The 23,227-nt window shown below is 41.1% G+C and overlaps 3 protein-coding genes across 9 annotated transcripts in view; 2 read left to right on the forward strand and 1 right to left on the reverse strand.

Moving 5' to 3' along the window:
* LOC121718869 (gastrula zinc finger protein XlCGF57.1-like) overlaps positions 1 to 19,324 on the reverse strand; it is a 58,530-nt gene extending 39,206 nt beyond the window's left edge. For 2 of the 6 annotated variants that reach the window (XM_042104243.1, XM_042104237.1), the window contains exons 1-2: positions 19,209 to 19,324; positions 18,570 to 18,935 (exon numbers count right to left, since the gene is read on the reverse strand). In XM_042104243.1, coding sequence (XP_041960177.1) covers positions 18,570 to 18,855 — 286 coding nt within the window. In that variant the 5' untranslated portion in view covers positions 18,856 to 18,935; positions 19,209 to 19,324. Of the gene's footprint in view, positions 1 to 1,451; positions 1,725 to 1,911; positions 2,106 to 16,170; positions 17,896 to 18,569; positions 18,936 to 19,208 lie in introns of those variants that run through there. The other 4 variants (XM_042104241.1, XM_042104242.1, XM_042104236.1 and 1 more) reach the window with 4 other exon arrangements.
* The window catches only part of LOC121718874 (gastrula zinc finger protein XlCGF57.1-like), a 404,172-nt gene that overhangs the window by 344,638 nt on the left and 36,307 nt on the right, over positions 1 to 23,227 (forward strand). The gene's annotated exons all lie outside the window — the stretch shown is intronic.
* LOC121718943 (zinc finger protein 239-like) overlaps positions 1 to 23,227 on the forward strand; it is a 627,858-nt gene that overhangs the window by 219,323 nt on the left and 385,308 nt on the right. The gene's annotated exons all lie outside the window — the stretch shown is intronic.

Genomic DNA, 23,227 nt, shown 5'->3' on the forward strand with positions numbered 1-23,227 from the left:
TAACCTGTCGCTCTTTGAACTCTTTAAAAATGTTGGGATATGTCTGTGAGGTGTTTAGCCAAGTTCCATGCGTAGCCTACTGCTTTTAAATGACTTTGAAACATATTTTACAAACGGGCCTCTCTGTACTTGATGGCTTGCCTTCACTATTCGCGATGTATCCGAAATAGTTGCAGATTTCACTGCACCTTTTGTTTAATCCACAAGGCCTAGAACTATGTTGACGTTGGCTGCGGACTCACTCACTCAGAGCTGCCTGCTTGACACGCCCACTTGCCTAGATGCGTGCAAGGAGCAGTGAGAGCAGCAGTTTACACAGACACAGAACGTTATTATTTTAATAAAGTATCGATTCTAAAAACGTCTGAAATCGTATCGTTTTTTGCGTGAAGGCATCGTGATACCTTTTTAGTATCGATACACCGTGCAACACTACTATCTGGGCAGTAGCCTATATTTGAGATGAGGATATGTCTAGCTTGATCTAAACAGTTACACAATGTATGCTTCTAGTTCACCTGTTGCTAATAAAGCAAAATCGACCCTTTGTAGGCTACATTTGGTTGTAATGGAGAATTCTTGCTGTTAAACTGATAGTCCATGATAATGAAACAATACACCATTCTACTTTTGAGGGCTAAATTAAATTAAATATGGCTCATTTTCCATTTCAACACATTGTCATCAATATTTAAAATGACCAATTTTTTAAAATTTGCAAGTTGAAAACTTCTCTGTTGTTGCATAAAATGTTGTGTTTAGCCTACATCATCAGTTTCTATAATCTAATATGAAAAAAGATGCTATATTAGCTTCGCTACTAGGCTGTTTGAGTGTATAGGGAGTGATGTAGGCAAAGAAAATATGGATGTTGGATGTGGGCGGGGGTTGATGTCAAGCCCTGCCTTCCCGCAGGCTGCAGCGATGGATGTAGGCTACTTAGGCCGGAGGTCTTATAGGAACGCAACCACTTGTGGCGCTGTTTTTCACTTTCCCTCCCTATATCAGCACAGACAGAAAGTCCTTTTAGGCAAGTCCCTCCACTTGGCGGCCATATAGTAACGGTTTTTGGGCAATCATTGGACATTCTATTCAGCAGAAATGCGCGTGCGCAAGGCTTCACGACACCAATCTTGCTCCAGTGGCGAGTTCACAACACATGATTGGGAAGCTATCTTCACAACACAACATATAATTGGCTCATCGTATTCACATGACACCACATGATTGGCTCAATGTATTCACATGTCCGACGTTTTGCCGAGGAAGGGGTGGGATATGTGTAACGGCCATATTGGCGTTACAAACTAGCCCCATGCATTTCTATGGAGCATTTTTGGAGTGCTGTGTCTCCTCATTAGAAAGTATCTAGAACTAACATGACAATGTATGTATATATGATAAATTGAGGATTTGTGTTTTTTTTAATAAGGCCATCTGAAAGGACTTACTTTCCAGCAGATAATCGGGCTCATGGTCGTCTTCGATCGTCACTTCAATCTCCGCTGCTGTCTGTAGTGTCTCAGTAGTAACTTCGGACTCGGCAAGGTCTGATTCAGTTGTACACTGAAGCTTTTCGTCATCATGTTGAAATGCAGTTATATTTCCATATGTCTCCTCTTCTTTCACCATTACTGTCAGCTGGTATTGCGTTTCTGTAACGTTATCGTTACCGTGGAGATCCATGTTCCCAACGCACCAAAGATGATCCCATCCAAAGTTTTCTACACACACAAATTAGAATGCCTTACAAGTTCGCATCTATATTTAAGTAAATGGAACATAACATGAACTGTTAACTGTTACATGATTAATGGCAATGGCATATTCATCTTGGGATGTTCCGAGTGTAGCTTGCTGTATGGGACCAAGACATCGGCCTGTGTGATTGTGTCTAAACACTCAACCTACCTCAAGTCACTCAATTAAGCTCCGCACATGGAGATCTGTTAATAGGCCGTATAGATGGCACAAATCGAGAAAAAATGTTCATGCCCGCAGTTTTTATTCACTAACCTCGAACCAACGTTGCTGAAACTCCCGGGAACTCCGTGGAATAGTCAAATGGAATTCTTCGTGGTTGGCAAACGACAGACAACTACCCTTTACTGCCACCGCTTGGAATGGAGTTTCAGTGCAGGAATATAATGATTGATAGCTAGATAGATAGATAGATAGATAGATATAACACACAGCCCAAGGCTTTTCAAATTCAAATATATAAAAAAAAAAACTCATATTCTATATTCATTATTTTATTTAATTAATATATTTTATTAATTAAATTATCATTTATTTTATTTAATTGCACTATGTAGCCTGTGCACAGTATCTCTAAGGTGGCTCCTTTCTCTATCCCTCTGTGTTTATATTGATAGCCTAATTGAAAAACCTCTCAGGGAATGTAGAATGTAAAATTAAGTCAACTAGGCCTATATCCACCCAGCATGTTTTAGGACAGTATAGGTTGCTTCTTGGTTTGGGGAAGCCGTGGCCTACTGGTTAGCGTTTCGGATTTGTAACTGGAGGGTTGCTGGTTCGAAACCCGACCAGTAGGAACAGCTGAAGTAACCTCCTAACCACTCACTGCTCCCCGAGCGCTGTTGTAGCAGGCAGCTCACTGTGTCGGGATTAGTGTGTGCTTTGCTTCACTTCACTGTGTGCTGAGTATGTTTCAATAATTCACGGATTGGGATGAATGCAGAGACCAAATTTCCCTCACGGAAAGTATATACTACTTATACTTGACAAGGGTGTTTCTGCAAAAAGGCCTGTAAAGAAGGTTTTGGGACACTGTTGGTCTTACAAGTTAACATAACCTCACATAACTGTTCCACTACAATAGTACAATATTGATGTACTATCAGAGGTGGAAAGTAACGAAATACATTTACTCACGTTAGTTTTTCTGTGTATTTTGTATTTTTTATATACATAAAAAAATACAATTTATTAAAATCGGTATTTTAAATTTTACTTGATTACATTTTGAGTGAAGTATTGTACTTCGCTACATCAAAAATACCATCCGTTACTTGAGTAAAAAAAAAATGAAACGAACCAAACAGAAAAACAGAAAGGGAGAGAAAAAACGCGCCCTAAACCACTAGCCTAGTGATAATGATCAGCATGTAGCCTACAACAGGACTGAATCAAGCTGGCGCCATGCAGTCTTTCTGAAAGTGATGGAGATGGAGCTGGATCACGAGATGCATCATTTAACCCTTACAAGCCCGACCATTCTAATTTCGTTAATATTTTAACGATGACCAATCATCTAATATCTCAGCTGTCCAATGACTGATTTTATTTCTGAAATCTTCCCCGTAATGCTGACAACATAAGCTTCAATTTGATATGATTGGTTAAAACTTTTCCCTTCAGTCGTACATTTTAACATGGACCGCCAGATGCCACCTGCACTTCGTTGGAGTTTACCTCGACTGGAAATCACACAGCTGGATAAACTGAGGTAATATATATTTTACATCGTTTTTAGTTATGGTTAATCTTAATTTGTAGTCATAAAATCATGTTATTTGACAGTAATATGCTTTCTCATCAGCGTCAACATTATGGCATAGCGGGGGCTAAGTGCATCTTCATGTAACTTTAGCTAGCTGCAAAGAAAAAGTGTTGGCTTTGTTATAAAAACAATACATAATAACACTAAAGTAGCTTGTATGGCCTGGAGTTTAGCGGTAGGTGACTGCTTTTTTGGTAAACAAAATTGCTGTCAGATTTGGCATTCTACAGAAGGGGATGCGTTTCGTTATGAGTCATAAGTCTTCTGTGTTTAACCTTCAGGTTCCCCACCCCACCTTTCCCTATCCTCCTCTGTGTGTGTGTGTGTGTGAGTTTGTGTGTATATGTGTGTATGTGTTTATTCTCAACAGGCTTGTTCTATGTAATCCACTTTCAAATTTTCAAACAATGTTTAGACACATTGATTTTTGAGTTAAGTTGATTGTATTCCTAGCTTTTCATAAATAATACATTTGATACATGTATATCATTTTCATATTACACTAATTTATATAAGGAAGTTGTATCTGTTGAATCAAATGTATTCTATGTCTCTATTCAGAATTGATCTTCAATAAATATACAGTATACTTATCCTGTATTACTGGTAAGGTACATGTTTTTCTTTTATATATCATTATTGTTGACTGTAGCATTTGCTTATATACAAATAAATGGTTTATTCTTATGGACCAAATAAATCTAAACCATTGTGTCTGACTTCATTATTAGTTTTTATGCATACTTTTATGTTTTTGGTGAGAAAGAGAATGTGAATTCTGTCAACATTCTAAATCCCGTTTCCTGCATTTTTTTACACTTATCACTTAATTTATCATAACTTTTGAAAGGTTAGTGATATTCCAATTCAGTCTTTTTTGTTAAATAGCCCACAACTTGCTGAACATGTCATACACTCTATATTTGTCTCTATCTCGTATAGAAATATGATGAAAATTCATTTTTATGCGAATGAAATTCAATTTTAACGAATTTCGGTATACATTTGGAGAGGATTTTCAAAGACTGTTCATTACTATATCAACATTACCATATGTATTTTACATCATTTGATAGAACTGACCCTTCTGATTACAATGGTATGTATATCCCATTGATGGTATGTATTTTACTCAAGAAATAAGGTTTTTTGTGTAAGGAGGTCATCCAGCACCAAAAATGGAATGTTCGGCACGGGCACGAAAGGGTTAAATTAGACTACATGTGTAGCCTAACCTATGAAAGTGTATTTTCCGCTATTTCAATTGGTTGTCTCAGTTCGTTTTAGCACTAATGATTGCGGAGATATTCAAGCAAACACCATGCGATTTCGTGTTTTGACGTTTGTGCTCACCTTTCTTTGGAAAGAAGTTTATTAGCAGTTGTTTCCCCTCATTTTGATGTCTCTCTTTTTCCTGCTTTGGCCTTTGTTTTTGGTAACCTGACTTGGCTTTCTTGGAGAAAGACATTGCACCAGCAGCACAACAATTAGATGTCCACTACTAGCGATGCTCAACTAAATAAACAAAAGATAGGCCTACCTTATGAATCTGCAGGCGGACTAAACCATTTAGCTCTTTAGCAAGGGAGAGTGAGAGTGACCTTAGACAGTTTTCACTATGTTTTGTATACAAAATCCAGTCAGTCAAACTTTAAATTTCGTCTGACATTCATTTTGACATTTAATTTGGAAGTTAAAATATTCAGGTAAAATAAATATATGGTGGAAATAAGTATTGAACGCTTATTTTTTTCCAGTAATTAGCCTAAACTTCCAGTAAGTCTATTCGAAATTTTCACCACACATTATATTAACACACATATACAAAATCCAAACATAAGAGTTATGTGTAATAAAGTGGAATGACACAGGAAAAAAGTATTGAACATGCCTACTGAAATTTCTTCAATACTTGTTGTACATTAAGCTGTAATGACAGCTTTAAGACATTTCCTGAATGACAAAACTTATTAGTCGCAGTATCAGGTGTGATTTTGGCCCATTGTTCTAAACAGATTCCAGGGGTCCCTCTTGTGAATCCTGATCTTTAGTTACTTCCAGAACTGTTTAATTGAATTTAATTGAATTGGCTGCCTTCAAGTCTTTCTGGAGCTTTCTCCGAATGGTCCTTGGCTCTTGGAATTGACTATCCTTCTGACTCCCTGGTCAGAAATATTGCGAGGAGATCCTGTGCATGGCCGGTTGATGATGCAGTGATGTTCCTTGCACTTGCAGATAATGGCTCCCATGCTGCTTACTGGAAGATTCTGAAGTTTTGAAATGCTGTAACCAGTTTCATTGATATGTTTTGCAACAATAAGGTTGCAAAGGTCTTGGGAGCTTTTTGCTTTTATCCATCATGAAATGTTTCTTGTGTGACACCTTGGTAATGAAACACCTTTTTATAGCCCATCAATATGTAGGCTACTAACCAAGCTTGCACAGATAGAAATGATAACTACTTCTCTAACTACTTACGGATTCCAGCTCGTTCCTTCCCTTTCCTTGCCTTAGTGCTTTTTCTTAGTGTGTTCAATACTTTTTCACTGTGTTATTCCACTTCATTACACATGACTCTACTTATAGAGTTGTTTGGATTTTTTATGTGTGGATTACCTGAGTTATTACTAATGCCTGGTGAAAATGTTGTGCCCCCCGTATTCCACTTTTCATGGGCCCTCTTCTCCTTTGGGGCCCTATACTTCCCCCCCCAGACGCTCCGACGCCCTTTAATCTGCTTCTGCCTTCTGCTCGTTTCCAAATATAAAAAAAAACTCTCTGCAACTCAACATTGGCCTGCCTGTCTCAGCTGCCTGTGAGGGGCTTTTCAGTTGTGCTGGATTACTGTTCACTGCAAAGCAACCAAGGATGAGTGCAACTAACTTTGAAAATCAACTACTGCTCAAACTTAAAGGAGAACTCCGGTGATTTTTCACATAGATCTCCATTTTTTAACGTCACCGAGTACTGTCGGTATGAACAAAACTGAAACAATCGGTTTTACCTAGCTCGAGTTGCTGCAGCTACAGCGCTACACACTGGGAGCATGATCATGGCTGCCTTACAGTAGCTGCTGGCTGCAGCAACTCGAGCTAGGACCAAAGTCCTTTCAGGCAAGTACCTCCACTCGGCGGCCATATTGCAACGCTTTTTGGGCACTTATCGGGCATCTATTTCGGCAGAAATGCGTGTGCGTAAGGCTTCACGACACCAATCTTGCTCCAGCGGCGAGATCACAACAGATGATTGGCATGATGTCTTCACAGCACACCACATGATTGGCTCAATGTATTCACAACACACCACATGACTGGCTCAATGTATTCACATGTCGACATTTTGCCGTGGAAGGGTTGTGATATGTGTAGACAACTGCCACAAACTAACCCCACGCATTACCATGGAGGATTTGTTGAGTGCTGTATCTCCTCATTACAAAGTCTCTAGTAAAACTGGTTGTTCTGGTACCCCCCCCCCCCCCCAAAAAAAAAAAAAAAAAAAAAAAAGTAACTTTTACTTAAAGTACATTTTAAATGAACTACTTTTTACTTTTACTTGAGTACATTTTCAGATCGGTATTTTAACTTGTACTTGAGTAATATTTCATCAAAGTATTTGTACTTTTACTTGAGTACAATATTTTCATACTTTTTCCACCTCTGTGTACTATAGACCTTATCCCTGCACTGTTGGACTTATTTGCACTACCACCATGACACACACTTTATAGAGCACCTTACCCAATCACAGGGTTAGTGTCTGCCCTGTCACTGCAAGCGACTCATGCTTATACATTCCTTAGTGTGTTATGGATGTGACAGTTGGATTCATATTGGTAAACAAAATGCACAAATTAGAGCACGGACAAAATTAGTATCAGTCATGCATCCAAAATGGTAAGATTTTTTTTAATAAGATTTTTTTTTGTAACAAAATAAACACTTTTTTTTTTCAGCCTCATGTCAACCCAGGCGGCTGCTGCTGCTGTTGCTGCTGCTGCAGGAATTTGGTGCTGCTCACTCTCTCCACCACAGCACCGTCGATGGTCAGTGGCAGGTGTTGGGTGTGACCTCTACGGAAGTCAACAACAATCTCCTTGGTCTTGCTGACGTTCAGCAGGAGGTTGTTGTCCCTGCACCACGTGGTCAGAACCTGTCCAACCTGTATTGAGTCTCGTCGCCCTTGGTGATGAGACCCACCAGAGTTGATGGTGGTGGTGGTGACAGTGGTGGTGGTGTTGGTGTTGACGGTGGTGGTGGTGGTGGTGTTGATGGTGGTGGTGGTGGTGGTGACGACGGTGGTAGTGGTGGTGGTGGTGGTGCTGGTGGTGGTGTTGATGGTGGTGACGGTGCAGGTGGTGGTGGTGGTGGTGATGGTGGTGGTGTTGGTGGTGTTGATGGTGGTGGTGGTGGTGCTGGTGGTGGTGTTGATGGTGGTGACGGTGCAGGTGGTGGTGGTGGTGGTGGTGATGGTGGTGGTGTTGGTGGTGTTGATGGTGGTGGTGGTGGTGTTGATGGTGGTGGTGGTGTTGATGGTGGTGCTGTTGATGGTGGTGGTGGTGACGGTGCAGGTGGTGGTGGTGGAGGTGGCTGGAGATGGCTGCTGCTGATGGACTTGTCTTCTTTGCCTTCTAACTGACGCCTGCTGCCTTTATTTTTTTTCCTTCCTCTCAGCCCTGAGACACTTTGATGCTTTGATCCTTAACCTCAGCCTGATGTAGCTACAGTATGTACCTCAGCCTGATGTAGCTACAGTATGTACCTCAGCCTGATGTAGCTACAGTATGTACCTCAGCCTGATGTAGCTACAGTATATACCTCAGCCTGATCAACAGGGTGTTTCTGTAAATAGTTTTTGTCAATAGTTGCAATATTTATAATATTCATATTTTCATTCTCCCTCTCCTGAAGTTAAATACTTTTATTAATTTGAAACCCCATGTTTGCATCCGCCTTCAGCTTCAGCACATGAACAGTTCGACGTTCTGCATCCTCCTCTGATTGGTCCAGATGTCAGGCAGAGGCATATTCAAGGCTTGGAGGGTTTTATATCCTGTAGTGCCCCAATAGAATCATATTTGCTTCACCACCTCCCTTCTTTTTGTTTTGTAACTAGTGCCAGCACAGAATCTAATTTATACAGCATTCATTACAGTTTCGCAGTCACCACTTGCCAATAAACCTACCTCATCCTCCTCTGAATTGTCCTGATGTCAGGCAGTGATTCAAGGCTTGAAGGGTTTTGCACCCAAGCAGATCTCATTTGTATGCCTTTCTTTATGGTTTCTTTGCCCCACCATATCCCGCCGTTTGTTTTGTTGCCCAAGGGCACTAATTGATCTTTATTATTAACTGTTGTAAACTTTTGGGTAATCACATTATTCTTTTGTCTTCGATGACAAATGAATGTGTTTTTTCTTGTACAAGACCCCTCTCTGCTCTCCTTCTCATTCATTTTACTGTTTTCTGTTATAACAGCACTTTTTTCATACACTGCTCTTAACACTTGTATTGTTATTCACCCTAACAGTGTGCATTTGGTGGTGTTCTGATTTTTATTCACCCTAACAGTGTGCATTTGCTGGTGTTCTCTTAAGGGTCTTGTCCTTAGTATGTACGCATGTGGCGATAAAGACAAGTGTGTAAAAAAAGCCTGGTGTAAAAAACCTTTTCCACACTGGGAACATTTATGAAGCTTCTGTACCTTATGTGTTTCTAGTTTTAAGACTAGAAAGTTGTAAAAAAACACTGTTCCACACTGGGAGCATTGATGATGCAGTGTGTGATGGCATATGTTTTTTTAAGACCTGAAATTTGTAAAAAAAACTCTTCCACACTGGACACACACATGAGGCTTCTCTGCGCTGTGTGTTAGCATATGGGATTTAAGACCTGACATTTGGAGGGTTGCTGGTTCGAACCCCGACCAGTAGGAATGGCTGAAGTGCCCTTGAACAAGGCACCTTACCCCTCACTGCTCCCCGAGCGCTTCTGTTGATGCAGGCAGCTCACTGCACCGGGATTAGTGTGTGCTTCACCTCACTGTGTGTACACTGTGTGCTGTGTGTGTTTCACTTATTCACGGATTGGGATAAATGCAGAGACCAAATTTCCCTCACGGGATCAAAAGAGTATATATACTTATACTATACTAGCCTAGCTCTGAGATGGTGTTTAGTAGTGGTTGGTGTAGAAAGCCTCCTCCATGCTAGAATCAAAGGTGCAACCTACCTCCAAAATGTACACCTCACTGGACTCCTCATTGATGATAACAACATCTGGTGTATTGGCAACCAGGTGTAAGAAAGTACTAGGGTTACTATTGCAGTGCTGAAACATGGATGGTTTTACCTGAGAATGTTTGTACATTCTTACTGAGGGTGGAAAATGGTTTCATATATCTTTCACTATAAGGTCTACTACTCTGTCATGATGTGCTATGCAATAACACACACTCTCACACACACACACACACACACACACACTATGAGGTCTACTATTCTGTCATGACGTGCTATGTAATAACAGACACACACACACACACACACACACACTGTACACACACATGCACACACACACACACACACACACACACAAACATGAAGAGTGACATAAAGACTTACATATCCGCACATCTGGTCTCAGTCTGATTTTTGCACAGTGGTCAGTACTGGGAGACAAATAGAAACACGGGCACACACACACACACACACACACACACACACACACAAACACAAACAGAGGGAAATATACATTTCTCTTTTTGATGGTTCACCATGACAGAACAGGATTGACCATGAATTTGAGTGGTGCTAAAAATGACTTTTCCCGCTCCATGTCCTCCAATACTGCGTATTGTGTACAGCATCATTTTATTTATTCGTTGAAATGATATAAATCATTTTGACTTTTACTACATTGCATATGATTAGTGGTGAATGTCTCTAATTATGGTGTGGGAGAACCACCGCAAACTCTCCCATAGTGATTCGATTCAGTCAATATGATTAAAACCTGATGAATATTGGTACATTTTTGTGTAAACTATCAGATAATTAAGGGCTGTTCACACCTGGAACAACAACTACTACCATAAAAATAAAAATAGTTCTAGTAATAATATTCTGGATAATATGAATGATAATGTCCACACAAACTACGACAAGATCACTATCAGAGCGATTTTGAGAATGATACACAGCTGACAGCCAATCAGAATCCATCACATTTTAGACATCACTTTCATAGAGACATTCCTTATCGTTGGTCAGTGTGGACACTAATGCCGTTATAATTATAGTTATCTTTATAGTTAATTATCGTTTCTGGTGTGAATGGCCCTATATTCTGTAAAATGCACTGTAGATTCTCTGTTCATACTTAACTCATTGAATGCCAGGCTGTTTTCGGGAGCTTTGTCCTAGAGTGCCAGCAATCTAGACCATTGTTGATGATTTTTGTACAGCCACAGCATATTCTGTGTTAAGAACACATACAATAGCTCAATTAAAAGGTGAGACTTTAAGCTCTCGGTGGGTGCAAACCGTGTATTTCTACACGCCTCTGTTCCTGAGAAATCCCAAGCTAAACAGTGGCTAGTTTTCATCAAAATCGCTGTTTTTTTTCTAGAAATGGAGATATAACGTCTTTCATGAAATATGAAATGTTGCCTGTTACTTACTTGTGTAATCTTTCCGGGAAGTGATCAGCGAGACCTGGCGAGACTGCCACCTAGTGATAGACCCACGAAAATGGCCTGGTTTTGACCTGACGTGCATGCGTCACTGATTCGACCCAAAGCGGCAACCGAGTTATGATAAAATGTCCAGATAAAATGTCCAGATTGTGCGTTTTCATGAGTTTCACGATCGTCATATATTTCATTTCCATTCATCACAGAGTTCCAAAATCACATATAAGGTGTGTTAGAGTGTCTAGTTTCGTAATTTAAAAAAAAAAAGCTAAAAACAACGCATGGCACTCAATGAGTTAAGAGACTCCAATTCACAAAGAGGATCCTCCAGTCTAGCAGATAACAGCTTCAGTCCTGATTCCCCAGGATGGTTATAGCTCAAGTCCAGCTCTTTTAGATGAGAGGGGTTTGTAGTCAGAGCTGAAGCCAGAAAATCACAACCTTTCTCCGAGATGAGACACAAAGAGAGCCTGAGAAGAGAGGGGGGGGGGGGGTTATCCCAAGAGTGGCCATCATCAAAGTCCTTATAGACAAGCCCTCCCCCCCATATTGGTAACGTACTTCGGACAGTTATTTCGGACAGTGTGTCTACATCTGAATGTGTAGATAACTACCATAATGTCATTACAAACTAACCCCATACATTTCTATAGAGCATTCTTTGAGTGCTGTCTCATACAAAAATCATTGCTGTTATTCCCCATGTTCCCCATAGTTCAAATGTAGCCTTAAAAATGTATACAAGAATTAAATCACCCACCTTAACGTGTGCAGTTAAATAGTCCCATAGACAGCAGCTGAACTCCAGAATCTCCCAGGTCATTGTCGCTTAGGTCAAGCTCAATCAGGGAGTTTGCTGTCTGCAGACCACAGGCCACAATCTCACAGGATTTGGCATTGAGTTTACACCCAGATAATCTGCAGCAATAATATCAACAGATCACTAAGAGATAGAAGAGATCACTAACCTGGAAATCAGCCTGAATTTTACCCTGCCCACGAAATTCAATTTTGGGGAATTCTGTCTGGAGTTGGTCCATTGTCCATATTTTGTTACATAAGGCAGAATTATATTATAATGACAACACAAGTACCTTTAGATCAGTGATCCCCAAACTACGGCCCGCCACCTCATTTTGGGTGGCCCTCCAAAACATGTCCGTAGTATATAGCATCCGGCCCGCATGGGAGTACGACATCGTCAAACTAAAACCTCCACAATTTCCCCATTCATTCTCTATGGCGAGTCTTAAAGCAACACCAAAGAACTTTCCCTCTGTCGCACGCACGCTATTTGTTTATCCAGCACCGGCTTTGTAAATAACGATGTCCACAGACAAGGTAGAATATGTTGCATGATTTTATGAAAGTATGATGTATTGCGACATCATGCAAGTCAAATTTGTAGTTTCTTATGTCTCATTCCATCGAACTACAGATCCGCTACCCGATCTGGCAAACTTACATAGTGTGGTTATAGCCGATAGAGGGCCGCAAAGTGCCGGAGTTGATGAACCACTGAAACAATTTTGGAAACATTATTTTAAGGTACAAAAAACTCTTTGGTGTTGCTTTAATAGGAAGTTAACAGGCTCTCTCAGAGACCAGATCTCCCTCACGGGATCTAAAGAGTATATATACGATTCATAGACGGGCCCTGGTGTTATCTAGTGAACCAGCCCACTTTTCCACCAGCTTTGAACCGAACCAAGGGTGTGTCATCAACAATGGGTGTTGCAGGCAAAACAAAAGATTCAGGAATGGGAGGATGATATGAACAGTTGTCCTGTAAAAACGGCAGAAAAAACGGCAATGTTTCATATAGATCTCTGTTTCTCCCCCCCAAAACAATTGATAAAGCAACTAGGCAGCTATATTGCTACACTCTGGGGGCATGAACATGGGGGCTCCATGGGGACAGTAGGCTACTCATGACGTCAAGAAACGTATATAAAAATTTACCAGATTTCTCCTTTAAAAGGATATTATAGAGTAGCTTGTAGCTTCGCTCACTATACATTTTGCCCATCACTGAACGTTGCTATCAATGATTGAGGTGTCACATATGCTGGTGCTCTCCCCAAAACGGCATGTAAATCATATTCTGGTGATTTAACGTAATCTCACAACGTAAACAATGAGGAAAATCCAACCTTGACTGGTAGTAAATTTACAGGCAAGTTACTTTATTTGTACCAGAGGTAGATTTTGTACCCAGAGGTAGATTTTGAAATTTATTGAGAAACAATCAGACCATTAATTATCAATTAATTATGTACTTTATTAAGCAGAGGGTAATGTTTGCATAACCAGCTTATTACATCATTATTTACACATTATATTATTACATTATTAGTATTTACACATTATTATATACACAGGAAAGCTACCACGGATGGGGGTGTCAAACAAATCAAAGAAAAACAAAAAAATACAATTCTTCCAACTCATTAACATGTAAATAAGAATACATACATTGTGTATAAATAGATTATATTCATTTTCCACAAAGTAAACAATTGACCCCCCCCCCCCCCCCTTTTTCCTTGTATTAACACCATTCTTTACTAGAATTTCACTTGAACCCATGACTTTCTGCTTACTGCAGTGCTTGCTGGCTACTTTCTGGCTACTCTTTTTTCCAAACTGGTCACATTTAAGGCTTTTCTTTGGTGTGTGTGTGTGTGCATATTATGGGGTTTTCAGATGGTCAAAAAGCTTTTCCACACTGGTCACATTTACGAGGCTTCTCACGTGTGTACTAGTATGTGGCGTTTAAGACCTGAGATGTTATCAAAGACTTTGCAACACATGCATGAGCTTGTTATCATACACTTGTTATCAAAGGCTTTGCAACACATGCATGAGCCGTCTCTTCAGTGTGAGAAAGCATTTGGAATTGACGAGCTGTCTCTCCAGTATGTCTTCGCATATGAGATCTAAGATTTAAAATTTGTGCAAAGGTGCTTTTCATTCAACAGAGGATCTTCTAAAATGCTTTTCCACATTCACATGTTTAAGGCCTCTCTCCAAGTGTGCATTATTTCGAAATGAGGCACCAAAATCTGTTTTTATTCAATGTCGTCAATACCATTTGCATTGGCACCGGTGCCATATCAGAACTGGGATTAGAAACGCTATAAGGTTTTTGACCCTTGTAAGGCGAAACCAGTCGTTTTGCACATGGTGCTATGTTGAGAAAATCCACGATAAACAAATGTACAGGTTAAAATGTTGAATTTCATGTTTTTGCATAATTCGACAGTATACAGTCTACACTTTCATATTGTGAACAAATTTCATGGATAAACATACGTTTTGACTGTTAAACTCTTACTCTATTCGGTGAAGATTCAACACATTAGCAGTCATTCCCTTTGTCCACGCCGCTATAAGGTACTGTAGAGCTAATTTACTCATTAGTCTACTCATTACTCGTTAGTCAATGTGTCAGCTCTATATCGTTTTTGGCAGATGTAACCGAATATGAATGTGCCTTGCCTTTCAGGGCACGAACGGTCAAAAGCACGAACTTTTAGAAATATCCTGGCGTCATTTTAGGGACCAGGAGAAGTTTTCCATTGAAGTAGGCTAGCGCATTTTAAAAGTAGGCTAAGCCAGCGGTCCCCAACCACCGGGCCGCAGGACATTCCTAACCGGGCCGTAGCCTACGACATGAGTTTAAAAAAAATGCATGCGAACTAAACTAAATTTAATTCGCAATAATGTCACGTTTTTACATGGCATAGGTCTATATGCAGTTGTTTGATTGCACGCATGTTTGCATTTTGCAAGGTCTATTTTCTTACGTCTGTCTGTCCCGCCTTCAACACTTTTACATATTGCCTTCAGCGCTGCGCAGCCTCAGGTCAGCTCACTTCACTTGATCAGTTCTTGGCGAACAGTAGTGTCACATGAAGTTAGCTAAACTGCTAGAATGAGCAACAAAAAACAAGCATCTTTAGCAGGTCACTGGCCAGAGTGTTTGAGTTGCGAGAGCCGCTGCAGAGATTTCTTACAGAAAAAAAGTCACCGTTAGCTGCACATTTTAGTGATGAGGACTGGGTGTCAAAACTCGCTTACCTGTGTGACATATTCGGGTTGCTTAATGACCTCAACCTGTCACTCCAGGGGAGAATGACGACGGTCTTTAAACTGGCAGATAAAGTCGCTGCATTTAAAGCAAGCTTGATTTGTGGGGACGACGAGTGGACCGGGGTGTATTTGATATGTTCCAAACAGTAGTGGGGGTTTTGGGAGAGACTGAGGCAGGGCCCTTTCTCTCGCAGCTGGTGCGCGATCAACTTGTTGCGCTTTCAAATGAGTTTGAGCGTTACTTCCCATCCTCCAAAGATCCACGGCAAACCAATGAGTGGGTCCGCAACCCATTTGTCAATATCCCGAATAGTCCTAACTTGTTAGCGCAGGAGGAAGAGCAGTTGATCGAAATTGCAAATGACGGTGGTCTTAAGAGTGTGTATAACGAAACCTCTCTGGCGGGTTTTTGGATCAAAACCAAAGCAGAATATCCCGAGATAGCCGTAAAAGCGCTGAAAACAATTCCCACCACGTATCTATGCGAGGCCGGGTTTTCGGCAATGATTGCAACTAAGACCAAATTGCGCAATCGACTGGACATTTCAAACACACTGAGGGTGTCACTGTCTTCCATCACCCCCAGATGGAAGCTTCTTGTTGCAGGGAAACAAGCAGGGCTCACACTGATTATATTCGTAATGCACGTTTAGTTCCCATGTTTTGTTCCCATATTTTGTTAAGCATGTTCACACTTTAGCTTCAAGTTGTTCAATATTCATAGTTCATATTGTTCAATTTTCACTTCTTCAAGTTCACCTTTTCACAAGAGATCGTTACTTTCACTGTTCATACATAACTGGAGCTAGTTCTTTTCAAGTAATAGATAGATAGATACTTTATTGATCCCCAGGGGAAATTCAAGACTCAAATTCAAGATTCAAAATTAAGTAATGCATGCACAACACATATGGAACATGGAACCCCCGACCCCCAGAAAAAAAGACTAATTGCTTGAAACTGCATAGTCAGTCGTCCGCTTCAAAGTCACGCTACCATAAGGCTAATCATAGCTGTGCCATCACACTATTGTATGTGACAATTTACTTAAAAGGTGATTTTCTCCTCTTCTGGCGTATCGTGACAGGAGAACCATGCCAACTTTGGATGCAGTTATCTTAGCGATACTTTTTGCAATACCCTCGAAATACATATCGTTGGAAAGCTTAGTTTATGGCCGTTAGTGTGAGTACAATAACTTCATTTTGTAAATTTTACCAAAGCGACTGGTTTCGCCTTGCAGGGTCACATATGTGATCCAAGAGCTGACAAAAACATGAACAAATCTTTTCCACACTAGGCACATTTATGACCCATCATTCTAGTGTGTGTTAGCATATGGTGTTTAAGAGTTGGGGCCCTTTTAAATGCCTTTCCACACTGGGCACATTGATGAGGCTTCTCTTCAGTGTGAGTTCGCATATGGCTTTTGAGACCTGAACTTGAGATATAAGCTTTCCCACACTGGGCACAATGATGAGGCTTCTCTCCAGTATGAATTCGCATATGGGATTTTAAATTGGAATTATGTGTAAATGCTTTTCCACACTGGGCACAAACATGACACTTCTCTCCAGTGTGGGTAAGCATATGGGATCTAAGATTTGACATTTGTGTAAATGTTTTTCCACACTGGACACATTGATGAGGTTTCTCTCCAGTGTGAGTAAGCATATGGCTTTTAAGAGTTGATGTTTGATAAAAACCTTTTCCACACTGGGCACATTGATGAGGCTTCTCGCCAGTGTGAGTAAGCATGTGCTGTTTAAGAGTTGTGGCCCTGTCAAATGCTTTTCCACACTGGGCACATTGATGAGGCTTTTCTCCAGTGTGTTTTAGCATATGGCGTTTAAGTGTTGTGGCCCTTTCAAATGCTTGTCCACACTGGGCACATTTATAAGGCTTCTCTCCAGTGTGTGTAAGCATATGGCTTTTAAGACTTGATGTTTGACTAAAAGCTTTCCCACACTGCGCACAAACATTACACTTCTTTCCAGTGTGAGTAAGCATATGGGATCTAAGATTTGAAATGTGTGTAAATGCTTTTCCACACTGGACACATATATGAGGCTTCTCTCCAGTGTGGGTTAACATATGGGATCTAAGATTTGACATTTGTGTAAAGGCTTTTCCACACTGGACACATTGATGAGGCTTCTCTCCAGTGTGAGTTAGCATATGGCTTTTAAGAGTGGAAATTTGTGTAAATGCTTTTCCACACTGGACACATTGATGAGGCTTCTTTCCAGTGTGTGTTAGCATATGGTGTTTTAAAATGAAAATATTTGAATAGGTTTTGCCACACTGGTCACATTTGTATCGCTTCTCTCCAGAGTGAGTTAGCAGGAAGAAGCTAAGATTTGTGGTCTTTGTAAATGCTTTTCCGCCCTGGTCACATTTATCAGGTTCTTTGCCAGTGTTCTGCCATTGACTAACGACACAAAAGTGCCTTTTCTGGTGTTTCTCGAGTTCTTTCAGGGCTGTGAAACTCTTCCTGCAGACTGCAGAGTGGTACAGTCCTTCTAGGAGATGCAGGTTGAGTTCATCATTCTGTTGTGTTCCGTGTGGATATTTTGATGCACCTGTAAGAGTTACCATAGAGACTTAGAATTAGAATGACGCAAGAAGCAAGCTTGACGCAAGCAAAGATTACTAACAAGAGAAAGCAATGAAATTTGTTTCTATAGGAGCAAAACGGGACAATTCCGGTCTGCAAAAATAAATTATGTAAGGGATCAGGTACGGTCCTATGTTATTCTGGGCCGGGGAGCAACATCACGCTTCAGTTTCAGGTGTTGTGTGACAACATCTTACTAGCATGAAATTCCATTGCAATAAGCGAACGGACTTCATGCAGAATGATTGGAAAGACGTTAATCAGAAGCACAAAATCTGTTACTATTGACAGCGGTCATTATTTGCCATAATTATACAGATTTAACAGACCTCCGAATGTTGGGATGTCATGTGAATGGAGCTTTTTGCAGAGGCGCCCTAATACTAACCATCTCATCATGAAAACAAGCAAATTTGGCTGCCAGTGCTTTAAATATTTGTCTTGATAAAACTCCATAGTTCAATGTGCTGGTGTCTGTGTTATTGTGTTTGTGAAATAGAATAATATATGATACGTATACACACACTTTATAAATATGTGTGTGTGTGTATATCATTGTATTCTTGTACATATTTGCAAACTGACAACATTTTAATGAATGAACTCTTTGTGTATCAGTGTGTAGTTCCTTAGTCCTACCTCCCTGAGGAGAATCATCGTCTTGGTATTCTTCATCCTCATCGTCGTGGTCTTCTTCTTCATCATCATCCTCTAATTTCACTTCAACCTCTGCTGTTGTCTGTGATGCTTCATTAGAGCCAAGAGACTCAGTTTTACAGAACAGCTCTGTGAGCGGCTTCTCCTCCTCGTCGTCTTGACATGTGATCATGTGATCATATTCCTCTTCTTTAATATCCTCTATTTTTGGTGTTGGCAGCTGGAATGCTTCATTACCGTCAGAGCTTACCGACAGCCCAAGATCCATAGCAACGACACGAGAGGAAGGGAGAACACAGGTGCAACAGGTTATCGTTAGGTTAACGTCTTTCAAACTCACGTTACCTCCTGAAAAACAGAGCATAAACATAGCAAGAAGAGGGCACGATATATATAATCCGTTCAACAACATCATCAACACATTGCACACACAGCTCGTTATCAAGTCACCTACAACAGCAGCACTTGCGCAGCATCAGTGAAAAGACAGATCGCTAACTAACGTTACACAGAGTTCCTCGATGTCCTGGATAGCCAGCCTACATTTCCAACGATCGGATCATTCAATGTACTACGAGTCGGCTAATACTAACATGTTAAATTATCAAAAGCAAAGCATACCTCAACCCGATTCCATAATTATTCCTCATTCAGGGTAATCTCAATAGACGTTTACAACTCAACGACAACGCTCGTTCTTGTTGTGGTATCGATAGTACGTGAGTCTCAGATCTTCTTCGCTACCATTTAATGGCGACTGGTAAACTAAGATTAAGACGTACTACTGTCACCGCCTGGGCTGGAGTGGGACTACAGAAGCATTGAATTCGCGTTTAGAACATAACGACTGTGATTATTTTGCAACATTTCCACTCCAGTCTGCAATTAACTGCAACTGTGTGTTCCACTGTACTATTTATTTCACTTACATCATCATAGTTATACAAGATTATTGCATGCCTATAGAAAGTTGCATAGGCTATACAATGACTTCAATCACCAGGTGTCACACAGGCTACAGTGCCCTCCCCATAAAAGTTGATTAAAAAAACGGTATAAAACTCATATTTTGGTGATTTAACATACTCACAATGAAAAAAATGAAGAAAATCCAACCTTGACTGGTAGCAAATGTATTCTGAGAAACAAACAGACATTAACACAGGGTAATGTTTACATAAACAATTAATTACTTTCTTTCCAGAAGACAAATCAAAGAAAAACAAACCCATCAAACATAAAAAAAAAATACAAGTCTTCCAACTCTTTTTACATGTAAATACACGTCTTACACGTAATACACTTAACATTTGTGTAAATAGATCATATTGTTTTTCCACAAAGTAAACAATTGACCCCCATGCTTTACCACAATTTCACTTAAACCTTGAACCCATGACTTTCTGCTTGCTAGCTCACTGGTCACATTTATTAAGGGTTTCTCTGGTGTGTGTGTGTGTTAGCATATCATGGGGTTTTCAGATGGTCAAAAAGCTTTTCCACACTGGTCACATTGTACTAGCATGTGGCATTTAAGCTTATACACCTAGTTTTTATGTACTGCATGTGGATGTGTTGCTATCAGAGCAAGACGTTAGAGATGGTGCATGACGCTAGTGATGCCTCATATAGAAAAAAATAAAATAAAATAAAAAAAACCAGAGATTTAAGTGGCATTGAAATGAGGCACCGAAGGAGGAAATCTGGTTCACCAGGCTAAGGTTAGGACACACATGACTGAACAGTGGCCTACACACAATAGGGAAACTTGAGACAGGAATGTGCCCATATTGTACGGAAACAGAAACCGTGAAGCATGTACTTCTGACATGTAGGTGTAACCTGCGTTGTGTTGAACCTGCGCGATTCAGCCCTGCACACGGCCGGACTCGAACCCGCGAACAGCAGCACCTCGGATCGGGAGGCGAGCGCGCTAACAATTGAGCCAATAGCCCAGGCTACTGGCTCGCATGCCAGCAGCACTCTTGAGGCGTCGGGGAGTGAGGTTTACCAACGTTCCACAAGCACAGCTAAGCTAGCTGGCATCATAGGCAGTACTCTGAAGAGAGAGATATACTTAAGAGGGTAACAAAGAAAGTCTACCTGGAGCACAGTCTACAACCATAGCAGTGATAGAGTTTCTAAATTACTTTCTGTTGCTGTTTATAGACTTCAGTTATGCATTCAACACCATAATACCACAACAACTCATCTGCAAACTTGACAAACTGGGACTCAGTACCTACCTCTGCAACTGGCTACTGGACTTCCTCTGTCAGAGGCCTCAAGTAGTACGTGTTGGCAACAATATCTCAAGCAGCATCACACTGAGCACGGGGGCCCCCCAAGGCTGCGTGCTCAGTCCGCTGCTCTTCACCCTGCTGACGCATGACTGCACTGCAACCTACAGCAACAACCACATAGAGAAATTTGCTGACGACACAACTCTGGTGGGTCTCATCACCAAGGGCGACGAGACTCAATACAGGTTGGAGGTCGACCTTCTGACCACGTGGTGCAGGGACAACAACCTCCTGCTAAACGTCAGCAAGACCAAGGAGATTTTTGTTGACTTCCGGAGAGGTCACACCCAACACCTGCCACTGACTATCGACGGTGCTGTGGTGGAGAGAGTGGGGGTGCACATCAGTGAAGACCTCTCCTGGACCACCAACACTGCATCACTGGCAAAAAAAGCTCAGCGCCGCCTGTACTTCCTGCAGAAACTCAGGTGAGCAAGTGCTCCACCAGCCATCATGACCACATTCTACCGAGGCACCATTGAGAGCATCCTCTCCAGCTGTATCGCTGTGTGGGGCGGAAGCTGCACTGAATACAACAGGAAAGCCCTGCAGCGCATAGTCAACACAGCTGGAAGGATTATTGGTGCTTCACTCCCCTCCCTGAAGGACATTTACACCTCCCACCTCACCCGCAAGGCGACCACAATTGTGAGTGATGCAAGTCACCCCGCTCACAATTTGTTTGATCAACTGCCCTCTGGGAAGAGGTACAGAAGCCTGCGCTCCCGCACCACCAGACTCACCAACAGCTTCATACACCAGGCTGTTAGGATGCTGAATTCTCCCCCCCCTCCACCCTCAGCTACATAACATCCTGGACTTTTGGACCCACAATGGCTGCCTTGCAATACTCCACTTGCACTACTCCACTTGTACACTTGCACACTTTGCAACTTGTTGCTGTTGTCCTGTTGTCCTGAAAACACTTCTGAACACACTTCTGCTGCTCTTACATAACTTGCACCACTATGCCACTTGCATACAAACAGAACTACCTCAGCCATTTATTGGCCTGACTTTTGCACTATTATATTGACTGTCTGTATTAGTATTACTATTACTATTAAAAGTATTATGTATTTGTTATATATTTGATACTATTATTATTACTCATTTTTAGTTACAGTCGTCCAAATGTGATCACACCACAGTCCAGTAGATGGCGGTAATGCACAAAGATTGCATCGAAACCAAACTTGGTATATGGAGTCGAGACTCCATCCTGAGAACGCACAATAAATTCCACTGAAGAAGAAGAAGAAGATGTTGGTTCAAGAATGCTCAGTTTTGTGAAGATAAACACGGAAAAATGCAGAATGCAGTAAATGAAGTCCAGAAATGGGCAGTACAGTGGGGATTTAAGATTTCAGTAGAAAAAACGAAGGTAATGTTCTTCTCTATAGGGGGAACATTGGTCCTGAATTTAAAATTCAGCTGTTAGGCAGAGAATTGGAAAGAGTTGAGGTTTTAAATATTTGGGGGTGTGGTTTGATAAGAGGTTGACTGACTTGGGCATTTCACATGGAGGAGAAGTGTGGAAGTGGAGAAGTGTAAGATCATTTTAAATGTAATGAGGTGCCTGTGTGGAGTTGAGTGGGGTGCATCTGGTTCAGCACAGCGTTGAGAACAATTTACACTGGCCTAATGAGATCAGTATTTGACTATGGGAGTGTGGTTTATGGGTCTGCATCTAAAACTGTATTAAAGAAACATATTTATATATATTATGCATAACCAAGCCCTCAGGATCTGCAGTGGGGCCGATCCAATAGCAGCTGGAGATGGGAGAGATGCCTTTGCATCTGAGAAGAGACCAGCTTGCCCTTGTATACTGGGCTAACCTTAAGGGACAAAGTGAGGACCATATTGCCCAGCCAGGAGCGTCTGCATGAGGGAGGAAGAAGCTTTGGATGGACAATTAGAGATTAAGTTATTTGGATGGACAATTAGAGATTAAGCTTTGGATGGACAATTAGAGATTAAGTTCTTTGGATGGACAATTAGAGATTAAGCTTTGGATGGACAATTAGAGATTAAGCTCTTTGGATGGACAAGTTCTTTGAATATCAGCCCCACGGTGGCGCTAAGAATTTAAAGTGGATTTAGGTCTGCTTGAGGGAAACCAGGAAGAGGAGAGAGACAAATGGAGAGTGAATTTATATTGCAGAAAAAATATGAAGAGAGTTTGATTATATCTACAGATGCGTCCAAAAGAATTTATAGTAGGGTGGGGATGGCATATGTGGCACCAGAACTGGGTTTGGCTAACAGGCTAACAGAACTTATAGCTATATGGTTTGCCCTGTCATGTGTAGAAAGCTGTGGGTGCAACAGACA

This window comes from Alosa sapidissima, chromosome 9, assembly GCF_018492685.1.
Source record: "Alosa sapidissima isolate fAloSap1 chromosome 9, fAloSap1.pri, whole genome shotgun sequence".
NCBI lineage: Eukaryota > Metazoa > Chordata > Actinopteri > Clupeiformes > Clupeidae > Alosa > Alosa sapidissima.